A 21156-nucleotide genomic window follows, 5' to 3' on the forward strand; every position below is an offset into this window, starting at 1 on the left:
AGTTAGCATTGGTGTACACCTCGAAAATCCGGTGCAGTGTATGACTCCTTAATAAGAATCAGTGCCGTCCAAAAGGAGGAGCGTTATGAAATGGCTCATGAGACATGTGCGTCAACAATGACAGTGAAAAAACATGTGAACAAATGTGAAACGCGTAACGGGAGAGTGAGACATGGTACACGGACCATGAAGTGTATGGAAGGTCAGCAGCAATGAGAGCATACGAATCATCCACCAAGAAACAAAGAACCACAGACTGCAGGAACGAAACACAAGCATCGTGTGCGCACAACAAACGAGGCCCGTTGTTTCGCTCAAGCCTTAGCCCATGAAAATGATGAAACGGAAACCAAGAACAGCGAAACAGGCAAGCTCCTTCGAGAAAGAGACTGCCTGCGAACGAAACACCGAGTACCACCAGACTGGTGACATCCTTCGCGAAGGACACCACCAGCGGACGTAACCACCGAGTACCACTGCACAGGTGACATCCTTCGCAAAGGACACCACCTGTGGACGTAACAACCGAGTACCACTGCACAGGCGATATCCTTCGCAAAGGACACCTCCTGTGGACGTATCCACTGCACAGATGAAATCCTTCGCAAAGGACTCCATCTGCGGACGTAACCACTGCACAGATGAAATTCCTCGCAAGGGACTCCATCTGCGGACGTAACAACAGAGCACCGTCTGCAACGGCAGCGGCAGGGCCTTTAAGCCCATGCGAAGGCTGAGCGATTGAGACAGAGAGCATTGACGACGCGGTTTGGTGCGTTGCAATCTTGTTGGGATTGAATGCAGAAGAGAGAGCGACATGGAAGTAAGAGGTATGCGTAACCCAAGGGCCTGGATAAGACGCAGACAGCCATCTCCTGGAGTTGGCAAGAGGTGTGGTTGGTGTTGGTGAAACGTAGAGGAAGGTGGTGTGGGAGGTAGTGGTAACCGAGCTGGTGGTGGTAAAGGGAAAAGGGTATGGTGGAGTCTGACATTTCGCCATCGTACTGCCTGAGCGATGAACATATCCAAATAATCTAAGGCGATATCGATCTCTTCATCGTCTATACCAATTGGGAAATCCACAGAGAAAGTCAGAGGTACACTCCCCGAGAGTTCGAGGGCCTGACTGAGAGCTCTCTTAGATACGGCGGGTCGGACAACCTCATGGTGTTTTCTCTCCAATTCACCTTCTGGTGAAGCAGACCAAGAGTGAGGCTCCCGGATCATCGACGAATGAGTCCCCCGCTCTGACTGGGTAGACGAGCTCCGACCCCGATCGTCATCGGTGATGGATGAAGAATCCAGGTTAAGCTCTGACCATAGAACCCGGTTGGAGTGGGCAACAGCCCTCCACTGTCTGCACACTCTCGTCGCAATCCAAGGGAACTGATCCATTATCGCAGCGTTGGGAGAGGTGAACTGGAATATGACTGCCAGGAGATCATCTGGCAAAGAACGAATGGGGGAAGAGAGTGCGTATTTGTGCCGGTCCATGATTTCTTCTGCGCGGAGTTGTGTTTTTGCGTATGCTTCTTTGTGTTTCTTCAGCATTAAGGCTACCTGCGAGATAATGTTCTGCTGGTGCGCAAGCACTTCTTCAAAGCGTTTGGTTAACCGTTCAAGGGACTGCTTGATTTCAATACAAATGGTGGATGTGGGGTAGAGATTGCCATTGATATAGGGATTCAAATTATCAGGGACGGAAAGGTCGTTGGCCGACAAAATGTGATTGTGATTCGCAAGGTTCGCAGTCAGTGTGCAGGCAGCACAAATCTATTCAAACGACATTGCAGGTGGCGGCGGCAGAGTTGCATGAAAACCTACCTCAGTAGCTGCATCCATGGTGAGAGAAGAAAGTCAAAATCGTGCAATCTTGGAGGCAAGAGTGTGATCAAGCCTATAGAGAAGTCAATGAAATCTGTCGATCTGGAGAGATGGACACTTACAGTATTCGAGTCGAGCTTGGTCGATGTTGATCGAGTCAGGAGGTGATGAACAAATACGGACAAGCTATCCTTCCTTCTTACCATCATGTCATCGCCTCTTTATCTCACGCCACCAGCAGGTACGCCGTTTCTAGGACAGCATCAGCGGTCAGCAGTACCGAATCGACCAAGAGCGAATCGCAGGGGCGTTGCGAGGTTGTAATGAAATTCTGAGCATTAGAATTTGAGGGAACAGTCCTTATGCAGTGCGTAGTCTACCCTTATGCTCGGTTTTCCCACTTAAAATGTGTCTATTACTCTGGAAAATAGGGTAGCACAGTCGCCTAGAACCATTGAATTGGTACCGACCATGGGACGACTATCCTCACCATGATTTCTCGCGTCGATATTAAGCCAACCGTAATTTATTCAAGGTGATATCACCGTCACTCTTGGACAATGAAGAGACCAGTAGCAACTTGTCCAACTAGGCTAGACATCATCCCGTCCATACGTAACCAACATAGGGTGCTTGGCAACATCGGTACATCATCTTTCTGCCGCCTGACGGACTCCACGACGGCATGGTGTTTCCAAGTGGTCCTACGTCCCATGTCGTTTCGTCACCGCGTACCCTTCAAGCCGGTCCGAGCCCCGAAGCTTCTGATTATCTCGAATGCAACGTGACACAGAGAACTCTTTCTCTTACTGGCAGGACCTCGTTGATACCTCGTTGTTGGTGCTGAGCATTGAACGTGCATTAGGCCGCCCTGCCTGTACTTTCTACTCCTTTCCAGAAGCTGTCTTCCCTTTCAACCTTGGTATGTCCCGTTTCTAACTTGTATGATGGACGATGGACTTATCATGACATTCATCTCGTCGCACAGTCCCAAATAATCATGCATACCACTTCGATATGGACGCCGTGCTCTGGATGCCCATGCCCAAACCATCACTTGCCATCTTGCACCTTCCCCGTCGAACCATCTCTCTCAGATGATCCCCAGTGGACACACCTCACGCGTTCGAACAACCCGCCTTCACAGTATGAAGAGTTCGTACTGTCTGGCATGATAGCGGCATACGATCAACAGATTCAAAACATTGACACGGAGAAGTCCAATCTCGAAGCCTTTTCCCTCTCCCTGAAGGCCCAGATTATCGCTGTTTCCCAAAGGATGGATGCGCTGTGCCAGGAGCGCGCACGAGTCACAGAGGCAGTCCGCGAAAGGCAGAATATACTTAGTCCTGTCCGGCGCCTCCCTTCAGAGATACTCAATCATATCTTTCTTAATACCATCGATTTCCCAGTGCCGATGACGCAGATCATGCAGAAGGATGAGGAGGACACCCGGGCCGAGCTGTACAATTGGGAATTTACACCCACAGAAAGCCCCTTGTGGTCAATTACGGAAGTTTCTAAAAAGTGGAGGAGCACGTCTCTTTCATCCCCGAGACTCTGGTCTTACGTCAATATCATAATCTCGGATTCAAATTTCAACGGCCATTCTTATGTTCGACAACTTGGTCTACAGTTGGACCGCTCAGCAAGATATCCCTTGTCAATTTTGATATGCCATATAGTGGAGGAATTTTCCCCAATGGATCTCCCTCCTCAGTTGGTGGGTATCCTGTTTTCGTTTTCCAGTTGCATTCGAGAGCTCCATCTCTACGTTACCGCACACATATTCTCGCAAATAAGCGACATGCGGTTATCCTTACCATCTTTGGAATATTTGGTCGTCCTTCGTCAGGATGGAGGGATCCTGGGAACAATCGACCGCTCGCGTCTGTTCTCATCCACTCCGAAATTACAATTTCTCGAGGTTATAGATTGGGAAGGCAGCCTCGAGCTTCCTTGCAACCAAGTAAAGAAGTATCGCAGCGACCATGCTAGGTGCATAGAACGTCATTCCCCTTTCCCTCTTTCCGGTCCTAAGGTGCATCATCATTTGAATGCTCTTAGAAAGTTTCAACAGGTGGAGGAATGCACTCTAAGATTGAGTGGTGTATCAGATACGCTGGATTTGGGGGGCGATGTTTATCCTCTCATCTGTCCGCAGCTGCGTGTGTTGAATCTCTCCTCTTGGAGCATTGATCGTACTTCATCCGCCTTTCAACAAGTCGCTGATAGACTTGTCTTGCCAAGACTGTCCATTCTGAAGGTTGCATGCTCCCAAAAGGACAATTATGAAGGACAGGAGGTTTTCTCCTCAATATGCTGTCTTCTCCAACGTTCGCAATCCCCAATTACCGTACTGCACTTCGATCATGGCCAAGTCCTCACTGAAGATTTACTACAACTCTTCTGTTCAACACCCACTCTTGAAGACTTGCGCCTAACACGCCTGGGCGACACTGTCGTCACCAAGGCGGTCATGGCAAAGCTCACTGTGGTTCGTACTTCGGAGTTGGTTCTGCCTCGCTTACGCACTCTGTATATACCTGTTGGAAGTTTCAAAGTTACAGACCTTGTCCGTATGGTCCAGTCTCGTAGAAGTGGTGGGAATTCTTGCCGAGTTACCCGTTTACAAACTCTTAGATTGTGTGGTAATTTCCGAGGCCAGTGTCTTCGCTTTGATGCTTTAATCTCTCGGTGCCTCAAGCAATACTATGCTGAAGGATTCTCTTTCGGTGTTTGTCGCACTGTTGTATAGTTTCCGGTAGTAGTATGTACACTTGTGCTTCGAAAGCAAAATATATTCTTGCTCTAGAAATAATACATTGTCTTCCTTCCATCGCTGCACTAGGGAACACCGAATAATCCATACTTTCAACAAACAGGTAATTTCGTCTCGTACCAACGCACGAACGACACCAAACAAAGTCAAATCACCCTTCCTCTCATATCCGAACCATAGACAAAGCAAGTCCATAGCTGCCACGCGACTTCACCCATCTGTTCTGCGTGTCGCTACTTTGTGGAATCGCCGCACCAACGTGCCCTCGCTCTCCAGATCAGAAACTGAGTTGCGGTAGACTGCCACAACGTACTCGGTAACTTGGAGTGTAACATGCTGACGGATGGGCGCTAATTCCTGAAGGAGCGACCCTCGACAACATACGTCCTATCAAAGCACCGGACGATGAGCACTGGACCAGATGCGACAGAACTTGTGGAGGCATCGCGAATGAGAGGAAGGACGTAGCGAGGTGTTACGCCATCGGCGCAGGTACAGGAGGGTTTGACACCGAGGCCGTAGTAGAGGGACTCGATCTCCGAAAGCACGACTCCTTTAGTGTGGTAAAGAATGACTTTGTAGTTGAGAGCGTATCTGGATGCGCCTAGTTAGCGAATGTGAAAAAAAGCGAAAAAGGAGGGACGAACCTTCCTTTCGGGGCAGTTCCGCATTTTAAACGAGCTAGTAGGTTTTTCTCTCTGAGCCATCAGACTCCTTGAACCGACGCCTCCGCGCTCTCCACTACGGTAAGGGATTTTGTATTGCCAGCCGAGACGACTGCAAATGATCTCGGACTACCTCTTCGTAAAGTATGCCAGATGACATATCGCTCAGAAGAGTGGGCAAGGTCGGCGTTACAGCCAGACAATGTCAGAGATGCTATGGCCAATAGTGGAGGCGCGCCGTAGGATATTCGAGCAGATGTAGGAAGCGGTGTCGGTGTCAGTGTCGGTGTCAGTGTCGGAGGGGGAGTAATCGTAGGCGAACACAGTGAAGGATTCACCATTGGCGGAAGTGAGCAGAATCGCCGTCGGCGCGGGGCAGAGGAGTTACCGTATGCTGCAGTGGTCGTTTTTTGGAAAAGCTGCCTGACCCGTCCAGAGGCAACGAATCGCCATGTTTTGGAGACAAAAGGACGTCCAACAGCGTGAAATACGATTATTTGGCAATGTATTATGTGGCGAGATTGGGCTCGATGATGTGGCGTCTACATTGCAGCGTCCACCTGTAGGTATACGTGCGAAAATGATAGACCTGTAGTATTTGACTGCAACATGGTCAGATTGATACGGAAAGGCGGAAAGGCATGCACCAACTCCTTTCAAAAATGCATTTTCTCTTCTTCTATGAGCTGGAATCGACGAAAAGACGTGACCTCCTCTTCGCTGGACATGTTACATCTGTCATCCGACCCTTGCGCGGAGTGGTCACGGTACTCAGGACAAATCCGCATCCAGAAAACTAGCGCAACGACATTGTCGTCCTCATAGCGTCCAGTGGTAACCAGTTTTGGTAGGTTTTTTTTTTCAGCCTTATGGAAAAGCCGGACATCAACGGGGCTGTGTCGACATTCACCTTCGAAGGTTCTTCCCGTCCTTTTGGAACAGCCGATTTCAACTTCAAGGTGAGATGACGCGTTCGTGAGCCGGAGCAACATCTTCACCTTCAGCCGCTAACACTAAGAAGCAGGTCAAGAACATGCAACACATGCTATCCAATAGAAGACTCACAGGTCGTTACACTAAATTTGTCTCTCTTCGTTGGACTCGTCGCTCTGCAAGCTCATCCCTTTTTCCTCATTACCAACACGGATCCCTTTGATGTACGCGAGGCTTGTTCTGTGACTGTGAGGATAGATCCGGCATTCAAAGGTCTATAGCCCACCTGTCTCTGCAGGAACTTTCCTTGGAACACGGCATTGAGCAGAATTTGGCAGAAAACCAACGTTCTTGGATGGTGTTCTACTACCGTCACCTGAAACTGGAGGTAAGCTTCCTATCAAATTCTTCGCTGAAGTCACTCGCCTTGGGGATATTCAGCAGCCACTTAACACCCAGTTCTATCCGACTCGCAGGAATAACTGTGACCTCCTGCACCACAATCCATCACAGCTAACTATGACATTAGCCCTGCCCCCAAACTCGTACCAGATAACTTCCCCGGGGCGCTAGAAACAGTTGACGTCGTCGTGACAGGGAGACGAATTTCGACCTCCCATCGTGGTCCAATACAGATTCCAAGGTAAAGATGTGAGTAATGCAGAGAGCGAAAGCAGAGGTGTCAGGATGACATGTAGTAATAGACAAAATATGGATGGAAATGAGACTAAGAAGGTGATAGAAGAAGGGAGAAGAATCGAGAGAAAGAAAGAAAGTCGTGCGCACTGGTTAGGCACAGTGTCGCACAGCCTTATCCGATATGGTAATAATAAGATAGTAAGTATAAATAGAGTAGAAAAGAAGAATGAGATCATGGACACTTTACCCATCACACTACACACATACTTTTCAAAGCTGACTACGTCAAGCCCTATTGAGAGAAATATCAAGAATTACACACACAACTATTCTAGGCTCGCTTGTGATGCGCCCTCTCAAACTACAAACCACATTTCCAGGCTCGCTCGTGACGCGCCATTGACTCTAACAAATCACATTTCTCGGCACGCTCGTGACGCGCCATCAATCAAACAGTTCTAGGCTCGCTCGTGACGCGCCAGTACTCATAAACACTCATACTTAGGCTCGCTCGTGACGCGCCTATTTTATTAACTACAGTTATCTAGGTACGTTCGTGACACACCCTCAACACTCTTCAAGTCCCCGACTGCTCAACAAACAACCAACCTACGGTTACACAAAGTAACTCGACTTACACTTACCGAACTCAACTAGTGGAATCCCATAGCATTCGTGCTTGAACCCCGAACTACTTAACCAGGACCAGTACTAAACCCAAGTATCCCTGACATATTTGGAGCCCACCGCGAGGGGGTTTACACTATTCTCACTAGTTACAACCATCAATTCTTTACGACACAAAGTCATAACAAAACCTCGAAACAGACTTTTATTTTTATTTTTATTTTACAAACTATATTCATACCCAAGGACTTAAAAGACTCACCGATTCATAACAGATTCTTATTTACAATTTTTTTACATATACGTACTATCAACAAACACATACGTATCCACAGACTTATAAACTTTTCGGACTACAAACAGACATTAACATCATAGACACTTATATCTACCATGACGAACACTCCAATCAACGAACGACACGAGAGCATGCATTCTGGCATACACGAAGCTTCAGAAGCCGTACGAGAGGAAGCACCCATAGATTCAAACTGGCGAACCAGAGATAAAGCAAGACAGACAGTTATTAACTCAGACTCAGACGAAGAAGAAACCTTCCAGACATACGTGCCAATATCTAGCGCAAGAAGCACTACCAATATGTATGGCGGACCCCAAAGGCATACTAGCCAACAAAGCGCAGGGTTATTCGGGAATATACCAAGCAGCAGTGCTGCTGGCCCTGCATCCGGTTCCAACGCCTTGCCCATTGGCGTTACCAACCCTGCTCCCACTGTGCACACAGTTACGGTAGGAACACCCAATAGTCAAGCTCGTACACCCGACATGATGCCCTTACTAGGAGCCCGCACTGCTCCTGCTAAGTTTAAAGGAAAACATGACTCAGTGAAGAGATTTATTAGACAATACAAGCAAATGTGTGCTGTCTATAACGTATCCGGCAAGGAAAGATGCAAAAGAATCATAGACTATTGCTCTTCCGCCATTACACGATTCATCGAGTCCTTAGACAGTTTCGTAGACGGAAATTGGGACCAATTAGAAGACGACATACTGACCTATTACGACGCCGACTTAAGCGAATCCTGATACTTAGTCAGCGACCTTGACCGATTAGCTGACAAGTGGCGGCAAGAAGGAATACACAACTTAAAGAAGTTCAAACAATACGAGGTCGAATTCCTAACCGTGTCCAATTGGTTACTAAGGAAAAAGAAGATTACGAAAAACGAGCAACATACCAAGTTTTGGTATGGGTTGAACAACAAGCTACGAGAGGCGGTTGAATCTCATCATCTTGCCATGCATCCCCAGTATGACCCACGACAAGTAATCGCCCGGAGTGACGTAGCCAAAATCATCTATAACATGTTCACCAGAGAAAGATTTGACGCTGACTTAAAAGCCATAAAATCGAAGCGACGAAAAGACAGGTCCAAGGAAAGCCCGTCGAGCTCTTCAAGTTCTTCGAGCTCAGAACCGGGTTCGGACTCGGACGGGTCAACAACATCCAGTGCGAATTCCGACTATGAGAGGAAAGCCAAAGACAGGTGAAAACGGCGCAAGCAGAAGGAAAAAGAGCAGAGGAAGAAAGTCAAGAAGAAGAAGAAACTCTCCGAGAGTGAGAGTGAGGACTCTACTGCAAGCTCCCACAGTGACGACGAAACAGAAGATGAAAAGAGATCACGAGGGAAGAAAGATAAGAAGCGGGAAAGGAACCGGGTTGTTAAAACTGAAGTACTGGACATCCGAAAAGATGAGAAGACAGATAATGAAGTAGAAGAACTAGTCGACTGTTTAGCCAGGATGAAAGTAAGTGACTCGGAATATGCACGAATCTATTACAGGGCAATCAAGAAAGACGCGACCGTCGCGGAGATCATAGCGCCGCCAATAAAGCAAAATGTAGTCCAATACATTCCTAATCGGCCAGGAACTGCCCCAGGGAACCCAATACGCGAAATGGGAAGGGCAATGTATTGTTTCGGGTGCAGGAAATCCGATCATATGTTAAGACAGTGTCCCAAGGTTGAAGAATTAATCGGGTTAGGACAGGTACTACGAGACGAGTTAGGGAGACTCACTTATCGAGACGGCAGCCTTATCAGACGCTTCGGGAACGAGACATTCATGGAAGCCATACGCCGAACCACGACACAATCAAACTTACTATCCGTTAATATGATGAAAGTGTTCCTGGATAATGAAATCGGAGAAGACCTAAATGAAGCATACATGGACTATTTTGAGGAAGATATGGACATAGCATACATCGATGACGAAAACGAAGAGGAATATGTCCAATCCTATGCTGCAGCCCGAGAAAACGAGGCTATAGGTCGTGTCAAGAATAGACAGGCCGTACCGAAGAGGCCCCCAGAGAACCTGCATCAGCGGGTACGAGGAATGCCCACAGGGCCAACTAAAGCCGCTACTACGAACCCCTACGGAACCCGGATGAATCCAAACAAAAACATAATAAGCGACGATCCAGGGATACACGAGAGGAACGTATGGCACGAAAGCTTACCTGTCACAGATAACATAGTGCCAATAGATGTGCGTTCCCCACGTATACATAACCTGCCCGAGGCTGAAGACGTGGACATGTCATACGAGACGTCACCCGCCGTGGTAGGACAGAATCCTAGTACGTCACAAAACGATGAATTAGCCACTCGGCGGAGGATAGCACGACAACCTTTGATAACAAAAAGGTACGAGCCAGACAGCCTAATGAAATCAGCATTGAACGCGCCCGTGACTGTTCCCATGGGAGAACTTATGGCATGTAATCCCGAATTGCGAAAGCAGATTATTAAAGAACTACAATACCGGACGCTTAAAATGGTGGAAAATCAAGGGTTAGCTAATAGCACTTACTTGGAAACAGAAGACGAGCCTGCTCGGGTGAATTTGGTACGCATGCAACCCATCCGATCCGAGCCAATAATCAGGTCAAATCTTATAATGATAAAGGTAGATCTGGGGGTTGGCGACAAGAAACTATTGGTGGACGCTATCGTGGATTCAGGATCAGGAATTAATATTGTTAGTCAAAGTGTGGCTCACGAGTTAAACAAGCAATATCCGCTGACTCCCTTGGAGGAAATTCGATGTTCAGATGCCAACGGAAATCAAGGCATGCTATACGGACAGTTTAATAATGTAAATCTTAAACAAGCCAATATAGTAACCAACGCAGCGTTCTTTGTGGGGAGCTGCCATGTAAATTTCCAACTGCTTTTAGGCCGACCTTGGATACGAGGAAATTTAGTGTCAATGGATGAAAGAGTAGAAGGAACTTACTTGGTCTATGGAAATCCTAAACGACCAAAAGACTATACCGAGCTTTTGGCAGTAGACGAACAGTGGGAATCCGGAACAAAGGAATCAGCAAACACGTATTTTGCCGGAATCCAAGAAGTAACATTTCAGGGAGCATGGAAAATTAACGAAGGAGAAGAAATTGTTGAAATAGGACCTCCAGTCACGTTCATGATGTGTCTAGCCAGGCTTGAGGACCGAGACTTATCCAAGGAAGCCGAATCAGAAACAAAGACGCGTCATACAGGTGAACAACAAAACACCAGACCCAAGGAAGAGCAGGGAAAGCGAAAAGGTACCCTTGAAAAAGGAAACAAAGACCCAGAGACAGATAATGCGGACCCGCAACAAATCACCTTGACAGAGAAGATAAACAAGAGGCTGAACTCGACAATGCGATACCAAATGCGACGAATAGAACATAAGATTCTTGCATTGAAAACACTAATGGGACACATGAGGCGCACTGATCAAGAGGAAAACATGCCACTTACCGTGCCTCAATGTTACCCAACCAATAATCGATGCATCCTGTTGTTCAATAGAGTACGAGGAGAGCGCATAGGGTATTCAAAACAAGTCCTGCCACTGTGGAGCATTTGGCAAACAATGCCTGACTCAGATGACGTCAAAGTAAGGCTATGCTCACCAGCAGAAATCTACCACGGACTTCGAGAAACAACCAGAAAGTTGTTGCGACAAAAGAGGACAGGACGACGCGTATATAAGGCCTTGGAAAACGACGAAGAGGGACTCACCAACTACGATCACTACACCCTTCGAAAACCACATATGCAAACAACTATGTCATACCCGTCCTTTCAGCGCACTACGGACCAGGAAATCCGTCTCCGTCTATGCGACGTAACGAACTCCGAAAGTCAAGAACCGTCGCCAGTCGTTCCGCCCAACAATATTCCCCGACCTTTTCCCTTATCTAAATCCGCCGCATACTTTCCTATAACCGACCTCACTTGCCAAACCCATTTGGTGCAACTTCAAAACGCACTATTCCACCCCAACGTCACTGGCCCCGAATCCTTTCATGCGATCCTCCTCACTGCCAATCACGCGGTACGACTCGAGACCGATTTGTTCCCGGACTATCACCTCCAGCGAACCTTTGCCTTCAATGCGACGCTAGCAGAGTTGCAAGGGCCTGATGGCATACCCATTTCTTCACGAGTGGGACATGCGGTGATACTGTTCTACCCTGGTGAACATGAACGTACGTGTGCACTACATGTTGGATCACGAACAAAAATTAAAGCCCCCATAGCTTGCCTAGGAAACGAAATAGCCATGCATCCTGAAGTACATCGTCGTGAACCTGACAGCGACGAGTCCACCCCAATCAGTTCGTCAGGATCTAGCGAGAATGAAGACGAGCTCAAACAAGCCTGGTGCCACAAAGGGAGTACCTCCTACCGACCCCCGAGCCCTACCGCGGCCACGGTCGCTAACGTATTACCCACCTTGGCCCGAAGTGTAATCCAGGATGTAGAAGTAGAAGAAAGAGAGGACTCTCAAGGTCGGACAGCGCGTACCTTTGTATGCAGGCTTACCGACAGGACTAATCCGCCTATCCCAGCTTCGGACTGTCAGGATCAGCTCCAAGGAGGGCCACTATACCTCCTTCTTCCTCCCATTTTTGTTACCATGACAGAAAAACTGGTCGACATGAAATGCGACGAAGCTCAAATAGCCTTCATGATTCCAACCAACTTTGACCTCTCTATGCGTCTCGACGAAGGAAAGCTTAGCCAGATAATTCGAGACCTCACGCATCCCATGACTATGAGATACGATTATACTGCCCGCACGCTGTATCGCATGGCAAACAAAAAGGGTTGCGCCTTGTTACTTCATCACCCCGTATTCCTGCGAACCATCCATGACATCATTTTCCCCTGCAAAGTCACTCCTGCGGATCTCAGCCAATTCTCGATGTACGACATGCCTCAATTCCCGGCGTCGCTATTCATCTTGGAAGACAGCGGAGACTGCGAGAGTTTTGACAGCTCGATAACGTCCGACTCACCACCGCCGTTGATCGACTTTGAGAGCTCGGATGAAGAAGGCGTTATATTCCGACCCCCGCAGAAGCTTATAACGTACCCCATGCCGCAGGAAAGAGAGTTAGAAATGACAGAGCTAGGACTTCAGTCCCCGTTGATGGAAAACCCTAAAGGTATGTGGAGCATTATTCAAACCAACACCACGGTCGCTAAACAGAAAACAGAATCGGCAAGCAGCCAAGAAAGCAGTTCGCGGTCGACCTTCTATCAGCCGCCCACTCCGATGCCATGCATTCCTCCCTGCGCACATCCCCTCGACCATTGTATTCTACCTGACTACTCCAGACCATTTTCACCCACCATCCAATCATATTTCACGCAAATACAGCCTCCTATGCTTCCAGAACTATGCTCATTCCTGGAAGACATCAAGGGAAACAATGGTCAGCTTGCCGAGATTCACGAACAGCCAGAGGAGGAAGGGTGGTATTTTAATAATGATCAGACGAATAAAGCAATCGCATCGGAGATTCCCCCTCGCTTACGACTCGACATGCGACTGGCTTCCGATGAAAGCTTATATTCAGACGAGACCCCTCCTTTATCCCAAACCTTCCGCTACTCGCGATTTTGCCCCGAAGCACTCTACACTTCTTCTCCCTCAGACATGAGCGCAATAGAGGAGACGTCCAGGGACAATTCCATTCACAGCGTACAGGGCTACAGCACTGATAGTTCCGAGGCTTACACGCCCATGAGCCTTGACGAACTGAAACGTGCAAACCTTCAGGCAACCTACTATAGCGTGGAGTCTGTTCGTGTCCGCGAGCAAACTCTCAGCCAACTTACCGACAAGTTGTACTCGCCAAGGTACTACGCCTGTCAAACCACCGAAACGGATAGTTATGGCAATAACTCCGCTCTCACTTACATCCTCCAACGTCACGATGACTATTGGCATCAGCCAAGCGAATTCCTCCCTTTAGAAAACGGTCCCTTGTATCCGTCCCCTTATAATCGAGAGGACCATCCTTTCTGTCACAACATCGCGCACCACTACCAAGGGAGGAAAGACAATTCACCCTTACTCGCCGAATTCAATGGACTCCTCCCCACTACACACGAAAAATACGGACCCATCGTGGGATCGGAAGAATATAAAATCGCGAAAGTGGGAATAAAAATTTACGAGTTGATGCGAGACTTGGAAGTAAAGGTGGAGGACTGGCGGCATGGTTATGCGAACTGTACACAGCAACATATCAAACACAATCGATCCTGCATCTATACAGCGATGCTCAAGCGGAACGAAGCCAAGAGGACAGGGAAATTCGAGAATCATATATACAAATGCGCGGGGAGAGAGGAGCCATGGGGAAAAGAGGACGTTATTGAAGACGAGAACAGATTGCCGCCCCCGCCAAGTATCCTTAGGTTTTTCAAGAAGAAGGACCTCCTCCCCTGGCAACCCCATATCAAAGAAGCCAAACAACGCCCCTTACACCTCGAGACCCTGAAGCTGATGGACGGCGATCCCGGATACACCTTCCTCGATGTAACTCGCACCAGCACCCTGGAGATTTTGAACAATCCATGGCTTCCGGCCATTAACGACATCCGCATTGCGCGCATATGCATTCATCGTTTCCTTGGACTAATCGCCAAGCAGTTCTTGAACGAAAACTGGTGAGGCGCAGTGGACATCCTGGATAGGCAAGATGACACCCACCATTTCTTTTACTATCATAATGAAGCCTTCCGGTATATTGATAATCGCTACTCATCATATTTGCAAGGGTTTGACAGGGTCTGTATCCACGACGAAACTATCAACGGCGTCCCTCGCCGGGTACTTACCCCACGAAATCCACTACTCACTGTCAAGGAGGACGAATTCCTTTACCATGCAGCTATTATGTTCGAGCATGAAGGGAGGGGTGAACTAGCCAATTGTGTATGACGCGCCAGAGGCGGAGAGTCCTTTCTGGCAGAGGAAGTTCGCACTCTCTTCAAAAAAGGGTACATCGACTCGGTACTCTACTATGACGACGAAGGACGCCACCGTTCCTTTTGGGGGGATGAGTATGATTTGCACTACTACGATGACAAATTGTAGACGTGAGGTAAGGATTTTTTCGTTCCCCACGGGTCTTACTCTGATCTGACAACTTTTAGACAATTACTTCCTGGTCGCCAATACCGGACCTTGTTGGAGGCGCCATTTACTGAGACCCCTTGACATCAGAACCAATTCGGACAGAACCATCGCGCATTTTAAATTGACATTCCGTAAAACAATGGACTCATTACCTATGTTTACTGAACTGGATTCGAACAGACTAACCACGCATTCCAAACAGACTTTTAGTTATCGACAGGACTTACATATGATTACCGATACAGTACCGGATAGACATTGTGCGCATTCTAAACAGACATTTCAAGTTCCCTACGATACCGGATCTATTACAGACAATTACTCAAATAACGAACGAATTTCATCCGGACAGAAAACACCTAGTTTTAATTCCAAAAACCAGCAGCCCGACGAGACTCACACCTACCAGTACCAAAGTTATTATATGAGATTACTATCAGACGGTACACCGACCGCCGTACCACGAAATTATCGAAAGACGTGGAGACTTTCTGAAGAAGAAAGCCAAGAAAAATGGAGAGAATATTGGGAGATCGATACAGAAGAGGAAGAAGACAGAATCTATTCCTTGTATGATTACCCTTTTGAAGACGGGGACACCATCATTCTACCCGAGGAGGACTATGGCTCGTTCAAGGACGAAATACAGGCCTCACGAGTACGGGCATTAACCATGTATAAAAGAGTGGATAAAAAGGTAAAACCGGTATCCACCACGTTCCCCGAAGAAGCCCGGGTTCGTCGAACTCTCCCCTACAACCCTCTAAGCACCCTTGCCGAGCTACCCATGTTACTGCCTGAATTCGAACCAACTGAACGGTTAACGGAGGAACGAATACGGGAATTGAACGTTAATCATGAAGACTTTTTATGGCCGGAAGAAGAAAAGTTATTCAAGCACGTACTTAAACTTAATGAGCAAACGCTGCCGTACGAAGAAAAAGACCGAGGAACCTTTAGTCGAGATTATTTCTCTGACTACATAATGCCAGTGGTGCCGCACACTCCTTGGGAGTTCAAGAATATACCCATTCCCCCTGGCATCAGAGAAAAAGTTATAGCTTTTCTTAAAAGCAAAGTCGAAGCAGGTGTCTATGAAGCGAGTCAGTCTTCATATCGAAGTCGTTGGTTCTGCATACTCAAGAAAAACGGAACCTTGAGGTTAATACATGACTTACAGCCGTTGAACAAAATATCCATACGCGATGCCGGCCAAATCCCTGAGCCTGACGACTTCCTTGAGCCTTATGGGGGCTGTCAATGCTATACCATGTTCGACATGTTCTGGGGATTTGATGCACAAAAAGTAGATCCTAGATCCCGGGATCTCACAGCTTTTTATATGCCCTTAGGACTGTTACGCATCATGGCCCTGCCTATGGGATATACCAATTCGCCTGCAGAATTCCAAAACTGTATGGTATTTATACTCCAGGAAGAAATTCCACATACGGCCAACATCTTTATTGATGATCTACCTATTCGGGGACCCAAAACTCGATATCTAGACAAGCAAGGACACCCTAGCACCATTAAAGGAAACCCGGGCATACATAGATTTATCTGGGAACATGCTAATGACGTGCACCAAATAATGCACTGCATTAAGTGTGCCGGAGGAACATTTTCACCCAAGAAAACCCAAATCTGTCGACCCAGCGTGGTAATTCTAGGACAAAAATGTTCAGTGGAAGGGCGACATCCCGAAGACCTACGAGTGACTAAAATATTAAACTGGCCACCGCTTAAAACCGTCACTGAAGTACGAGGATTCTTAGGACTATGTGGAACCGTTCGGATCTGGATAAAAGATTACTCCAAGATAGCGCGGCCCTTGGTGGATCTGGTACGAAAAGATTTTGAATTCGACTGGGGCGAGAAACAAAAGGAAGCGTTTGGCATACTGAAACAAAAAGTAACCACCGTGCCGGCTTTACGTGCCATAGACTACAAATCGAACCTGCCGGCATATTTGTCAGTAGACACGAGTTTGAAAGCCGTGGGCTTTATTCTCTCCCAAGTCGACAAAGAAGGAAAACGAAGACCCGCAAGATACGGGTCCATTCCCTTAAATGAAAGAGAGGCAAGATATTCACAGCCAAAGCTAGAACTCTACGGGTTGTTCCGAGCCTTATGAGCCTGGAGAAAGTTCATTATTGGCCTAGAAAATTTTCATGTTGAAGTAGACGCCAAATACATAAAGGGGATGTTGAGCGCACCTGACATGCAACCTAACGCAGCAATGAACCGATGGATACAAGGGATACTCCTATTTGACTTCACGTTGATCCATATTCCAGGAGACAAGTTCCGAGGGCCTGATGCCTTGTCTCGGCGAGAACTGGGAAGTAACGAAACCCCGCCAGCTGAAGAATACGACGACTTGTGGTTAGACGATATGTCCTTGCTTGCTTATTCACCCAATAAGGATGTATACGAGACCATTGACCGCAGCATCCAAAAAATAGCCAGCATAGAACCTGCCCGTGTTTTGTTAGGACAACTGCGGAGGACACAAAACCAAGAAGACATGCTTAAAGAAATTCGAAAACTGCATACATCAGAGGATGTAGTTGACTTACCCAAGAAACTCTTAAAAAGAGCATCTCTCTATTATCTGACTCCGGATGGGCGTATGTTCCAAAGGAATGGAGAAAAACCTCCATTACTAGTAATCCTCGATCCTGAAATTCGGAAGAAAATTTTAACAGAAACTCATGACCAACTGGGCCACAAGGGGGAACAAGCTGTGTACGACATCCTTAGAATACGGGTGTACTGGCCGCTAATGAGAAGAGACGTACATCAACATGTAGCATCTTGCCATGAATGTCAAACACGTCAATTAAAGCGACTGCTACTGCCTCCGACCATTTCAGCCCCAGTAACTATTTTTGAAAAAGTTTATGTGGACGTAATGTTCATGCGACCCAGGTCAGGAAAATATGGCTACATCGTGTGCGCAAAAGATGACTTAACTGGCGTAGTAGAAGCCAGCGCGTTAATAGACAATGACTCCAAACAGTTGGCTCACTTCTTCTGGCAGAAGATCTATTGTCGATACGGAGCCATTGGGCAGGTTATAACAGACAATGGGCCAGAGGTCAAAGGGGCTTTCGAACGGTTAGTCAAAAAGCTCAATATACCGCATGTACAAGTGTCTCCTTACAATAAACGTGCAGGAGGAGTGGTAGAGAAGGGACATTTCATATTACGTGAGGCAATAGTCAAATCTTGCCCAAAACGGAAGGCCAATGGAGAAATCAAAGACTGGCACCGAATGATAGATGCTGCAGTATTTGCCGATCAGGTAACTGTTAACGGCGTAACCGGGTATTCCCCCTATTTCCTTCTACATGGAGTGGAGCCACTGTTGCCTTTTGATTTAGTGGACGCCACATTTATGATAGAAGGATACCATTCAGGGATGAGCACCTCAGAACTGCTTGCCTTGCGAATCCGGCAACTTTCAAGACATACCACAGATCTAGAACGCACAGCAGAGACCCTCAAAATAGCTCGTTGCCAAAATCGAGAACAATTCATTCAACGATTTGAACATCGCCTTTTGAAGAAAGACTACCAGCCAGGAAGCCTAGTGCTAGTACAAAACAGTCACCTAGAAATGACCGTAAACCGTTTTAAAACACATCCACGATACTTGGGACCTTATGAAGTAGAGTGCAAGACATTAGGAGGAAGCTATAAGCTAAAAGAATTAGATGGAACTTCATTACAGAAAAACGTGGCAGCCTTTCGACTATACCCCTACATCCGCAGAGGAAGCCCAGAGTTCGAGGCCTTGAAAGAACCTGAGGAGCAGACATGGGACCCTAGTGAATACGTAAACGAAGAAATAGAGGAAGATGAAGAGGGTCCAGATCAGGAATGGTCAGACTAGTTCTGCCGACCACTAACATTCCATTCATACACTCATTATTCGCTACCGAAGCTTCCAACCGAAATTCTTGTTAGTGGAGAAGACGCCACATTTCCAACACTAGCAAGACAGATTCGCAACCGCTCCTTTCTGCTCTCAATCACCCCTACCATGAATGAATCCCAAGGAATCCTCGACATTCAGTCCTATTACCCCCTCCTGGATAATCACTACACTATCTCCCGTGCCCCTTCGTTAATGGAGGTTGCAGCAACATCCACCGTCTGCACACCTGTGCCAACGGAGATTGTCACCGATGGTGCCAAGAGACAAGACTGTGCTCCAAAGGATGAAACCATCCATAGTGTTCTGTACATTGCGATAGAGGTAAGAAGGCCTGAAGTAAAAAAAAAAAAAAAAAATCATGGAGATAATAACCACATATGAAGGACATTATGGCCTACAAGTTCAGCCACACGGTGTTGGACAAATTGTCTGGTGCGGTCTACTTGCAGCCTATGGAAGGGGAGGATGACATTCGCGCTCCTGCCTTATCTAACAAATTGGACTCCGTCTTTCTGCCTCCCGCATTTGAAAAACTCTCCCTGCAGATCTCCGTCATCTCCGTCCATGAAAGATGGGGCTTCCGAAAATACCCGTATGTGCTCTTGCGACCCAGCGCCGAAACCAACCGAGCTTCCGACGCCACCGCTGATGTTGACAAACCTCACGACCAACTATTCCTCGGCCGACCCATTTACCATGACTCTTGGTATGGGAACGGTTACGTGGTAGAAATTCTCTATATCACCGACAAACATGTTGTCTTCAATGCGGTATTCATCAGCCCAACAGTGGGGAAAGGACATTACAAAGTCACCATGGTAGCACGAGCCATGGATTTCATGTTACCGAAATGGAAGAAATACGAGCACGTGTGGGAGTTGGTAAAGGCGAAATTAGGATGCAAACCGAGTTTGAACCTTATTCCTACTCACGCGGATCACGATATAGAATACGAAAGGTACACTCCCCTTGTTCACAGATATTTACATGCCGCACTTACTCCAGAATTTTGAACAGCTCCCTCATCGCTGAAATGTACTATTTACTCCCTTCCATTCATAGCGTATTCATGTATTTCCTTCATGTGTTCTGTTTCACGGTCTTATTCTATTTTACTTACGTACTTTTTTGGATCACGATCGACTTAGTTGAATATTAGTATGTCAGTAACCGAGGGCGGTTATATTTCTTGTTCCCCGTGGATGTCAGGATGACATGTAGTAATAGACAAAATATGGATGGAAATGAGACTAAGAAGGTGATAGAAGAAGGGAGAAGAATCGAGAGAAAGAAAGAAAGTCGTGCGCACTGGTTAGGCACAGTGTCGCACAGCCTTATCCGATATGGTAATAATAAGATAGTAAGTATAAATAGAGTAGAAAAGAAGAATGAGATCATGGACACTTTACCCATCACACTACACACATACTTTTCAAAGCTGACTATGTCAAGCCCTATTGAGAGAAATATCAAGAATTACACACACAACTATTCTAGGCTCGCTTGTGACGCGCCCTCTCAAACTACAAACCACATTTCCAGGCTCGCTCGTGACGCGCCATTGACTCTAACAAATCACATTTCTCGGCACGCTCATGACATGCCATCAATCAAACAGTTCTAGGCTCGCTCGTGACGCGCCAGTACTCATAAACACTCATACTTAGGCTCGCTCGTGACGCACCTATTTTATTAACTACAGTTATCTAGGTACGTTCGTGACGCACCCTCAACACTCTTCAAGTCCCCGACTGCTCAACAAACAACCAACCTACGGTTACACAAAGTAACTCGACTTACACTTACCGAACTCAACTAGTGGAATCCCATAGCATTCGTGCTTGAACCCCGAACTACTTAACCAGGACCAGTACTAAACCCAAGTATCCCTGACAGAGGCATAGCAGGATGTTGACAGGATGAAAGATTCGGCGCTGAGCGAAAATGGCAGACATCCGAGGTTAGGGTTGTGGCATCAAATCCGGAAGTGCGGTCCGATAGAGCCGTTCCAACGTAGGACTACCGGCTACTCATGCAGGATCCCTTTTTTCATGGAGGCATAGAGCGACGGTCTACAAGCAGCCACGCTACCTCACTGACACCATTTTCTTGGCTTTTTATTTCCCAGAAGTCAATCACAAAAATATCAAAGATCAATAGTATATAACAAATCTTCGTCACCGTTCTGTGCAATTCAAAGCTTTTGTTGGCGCAGGTAGGAATGGAGGCTGGTGCTTCTACCCCGGCCACCTGTACATATAGCGTAATTATCTTTC

At 47.1% G+C, this 21156-nt stretch overlaps 7 protein-coding genes across 7 annotated transcripts; 5 read left to right on the plus strand and 2 right to left on the minus strand.

Annotated features, from left to right (window-relative positions):
- Positions 1–10: 10 nt before the first annotated feature.
- On the minus strand, positions 11–1979 carry EV420DRAFT_1184460 (uncharacterized protein). The gene is made up of 3 exons (XM_060466254.1): positions 1947–1979; positions 1825–1897; positions 11–1773 (listed from the first exon to the last, which is right to left on the minus strand). The coding sequence occupies exons 2-3, from the start codon at positions 1840–1842 to the stop codon at positions 322–324; spliced, it is 1470 nt and encodes a 489-aa protein (XP_060333999.1). The 5' UTR covers positions 1843–1897; positions 1947–1979; the 3' UTR covers positions 11–321.
- Positions 1980–2751: 772 nt separating this feature from the next.
- EV420DRAFT_1184501 (uncharacterized protein) lies at positions 2752–4675 on the plus strand. The gene has a single exon (XM_060466255.1). The coding sequence runs from the start codon at positions 2825–2827 to the stop codon at positions 4580–4582; it is 1758 nt and encodes a 585-aa protein (XP_060334000.1). The 5' UTR covers positions 2752–2824; the 3' UTR covers positions 4583–4675.
- Positions 4676–4956: 281 nt separating this feature from the next.
- On the minus strand, positions 4957–5612 carry EV420DRAFT_1639606 (uncharacterized protein; the record flags this gene model as incomplete). Its single annotated transcript, XM_060476992.1, has 3 exons — positions 4957–5200; positions 5254–5304; positions 5332–5612. The coding sequence occupies 3 exons, from the start codon at positions 5610–5612 to the stop codon at positions 4957–4959; spliced, it is 576 nt and encodes a 191-aa protein (XP_060334001.1).
- Positions 5613–7564: 1952 nt separating this feature from the next.
- EV420DRAFT_1734657 (uncharacterized protein) lies at positions 7565–8520 on the plus strand (the record flags this gene model as incomplete). Its single annotated transcript, XM_060479988.1, has 1 exon — positions 7565–8520. Exon 1 carries the CDS (start codon positions 7864–7866, stop codon positions 8518–8520), a length of 657 nt encoding a protein of 218 aa, XP_060334002.1. The 5' UTR covers positions 7565–7863.
- A 1041-nt stretch (positions 8521–9561) lies between these two features.
- Positions 9562–14466, plus strand: EV420DRAFT_1639608 (uncharacterized protein; the record flags this gene model as incomplete). The annotated part of the gene is made up of 1 exon (XM_060476993.1): positions 9562–14466. One exon carries the CDS (start codon positions 9562–9564, stop codon positions 14464–14466), a length of 4905 nt encoding a protein of 1634 aa, XP_060334003.1.
- Positions 14467–18361: 3895 nt separating this feature from the next.
- Positions 18362–18835, plus strand: EV420DRAFT_1265421 (uncharacterized protein; the record flags this gene model as incomplete). Its single annotated transcript, XM_060467277.1, has 1 exon — positions 18362–18835. The coding sequence occupies one exon, from the start codon at positions 18362–18364 to the stop codon at positions 18833–18835; it is 474 nt and encodes a 157-aa protein (XP_060334004.1).
- Positions 18836–18985: 150 nt separating this feature from the next.
- On the plus strand, positions 18986–19893 carry EV420DRAFT_1639611 (uncharacterized protein; the record flags this gene model as incomplete). The annotated part of the gene is made up of 2 exons (XM_060476994.1): positions 18986–19201; positions 19264–19893. The coding sequence occupies 2 exons, from the start codon at positions 18986–18988 to the stop codon at positions 19891–19893; spliced, it is 846 nt and encodes a 281-aa protein (XP_060334005.1).
- Positions 19894–21156: the final 1263 nt, after the last annotated feature.

The sequence above is a fragment of the Desarmillaria tabescens genome (assembly GCF_030435595.1).
Source record: "Desarmillaria tabescens strain CCBAS 213 chromosome Unknown EV420scaffold_9, whole genome shotgun sequence".
In the NCBI taxonomy this organism is placed as follows: domain Eukaryota; kingdom Fungi; phylum Basidiomycota; class Agaricomycetes; order Agaricales; family Physalacriaceae; genus Desarmillaria; species Desarmillaria tabescens.

Excerpts from the sequence above, each read along its gene's own strand:
- EV420DRAFT_1184501 (XM_060466255.1), top strand. The coding sequence starts at position 2,825 with ATGCATACCACTTCGATATGGACGCCGTGCTCTGGATGCCCATGCCCA.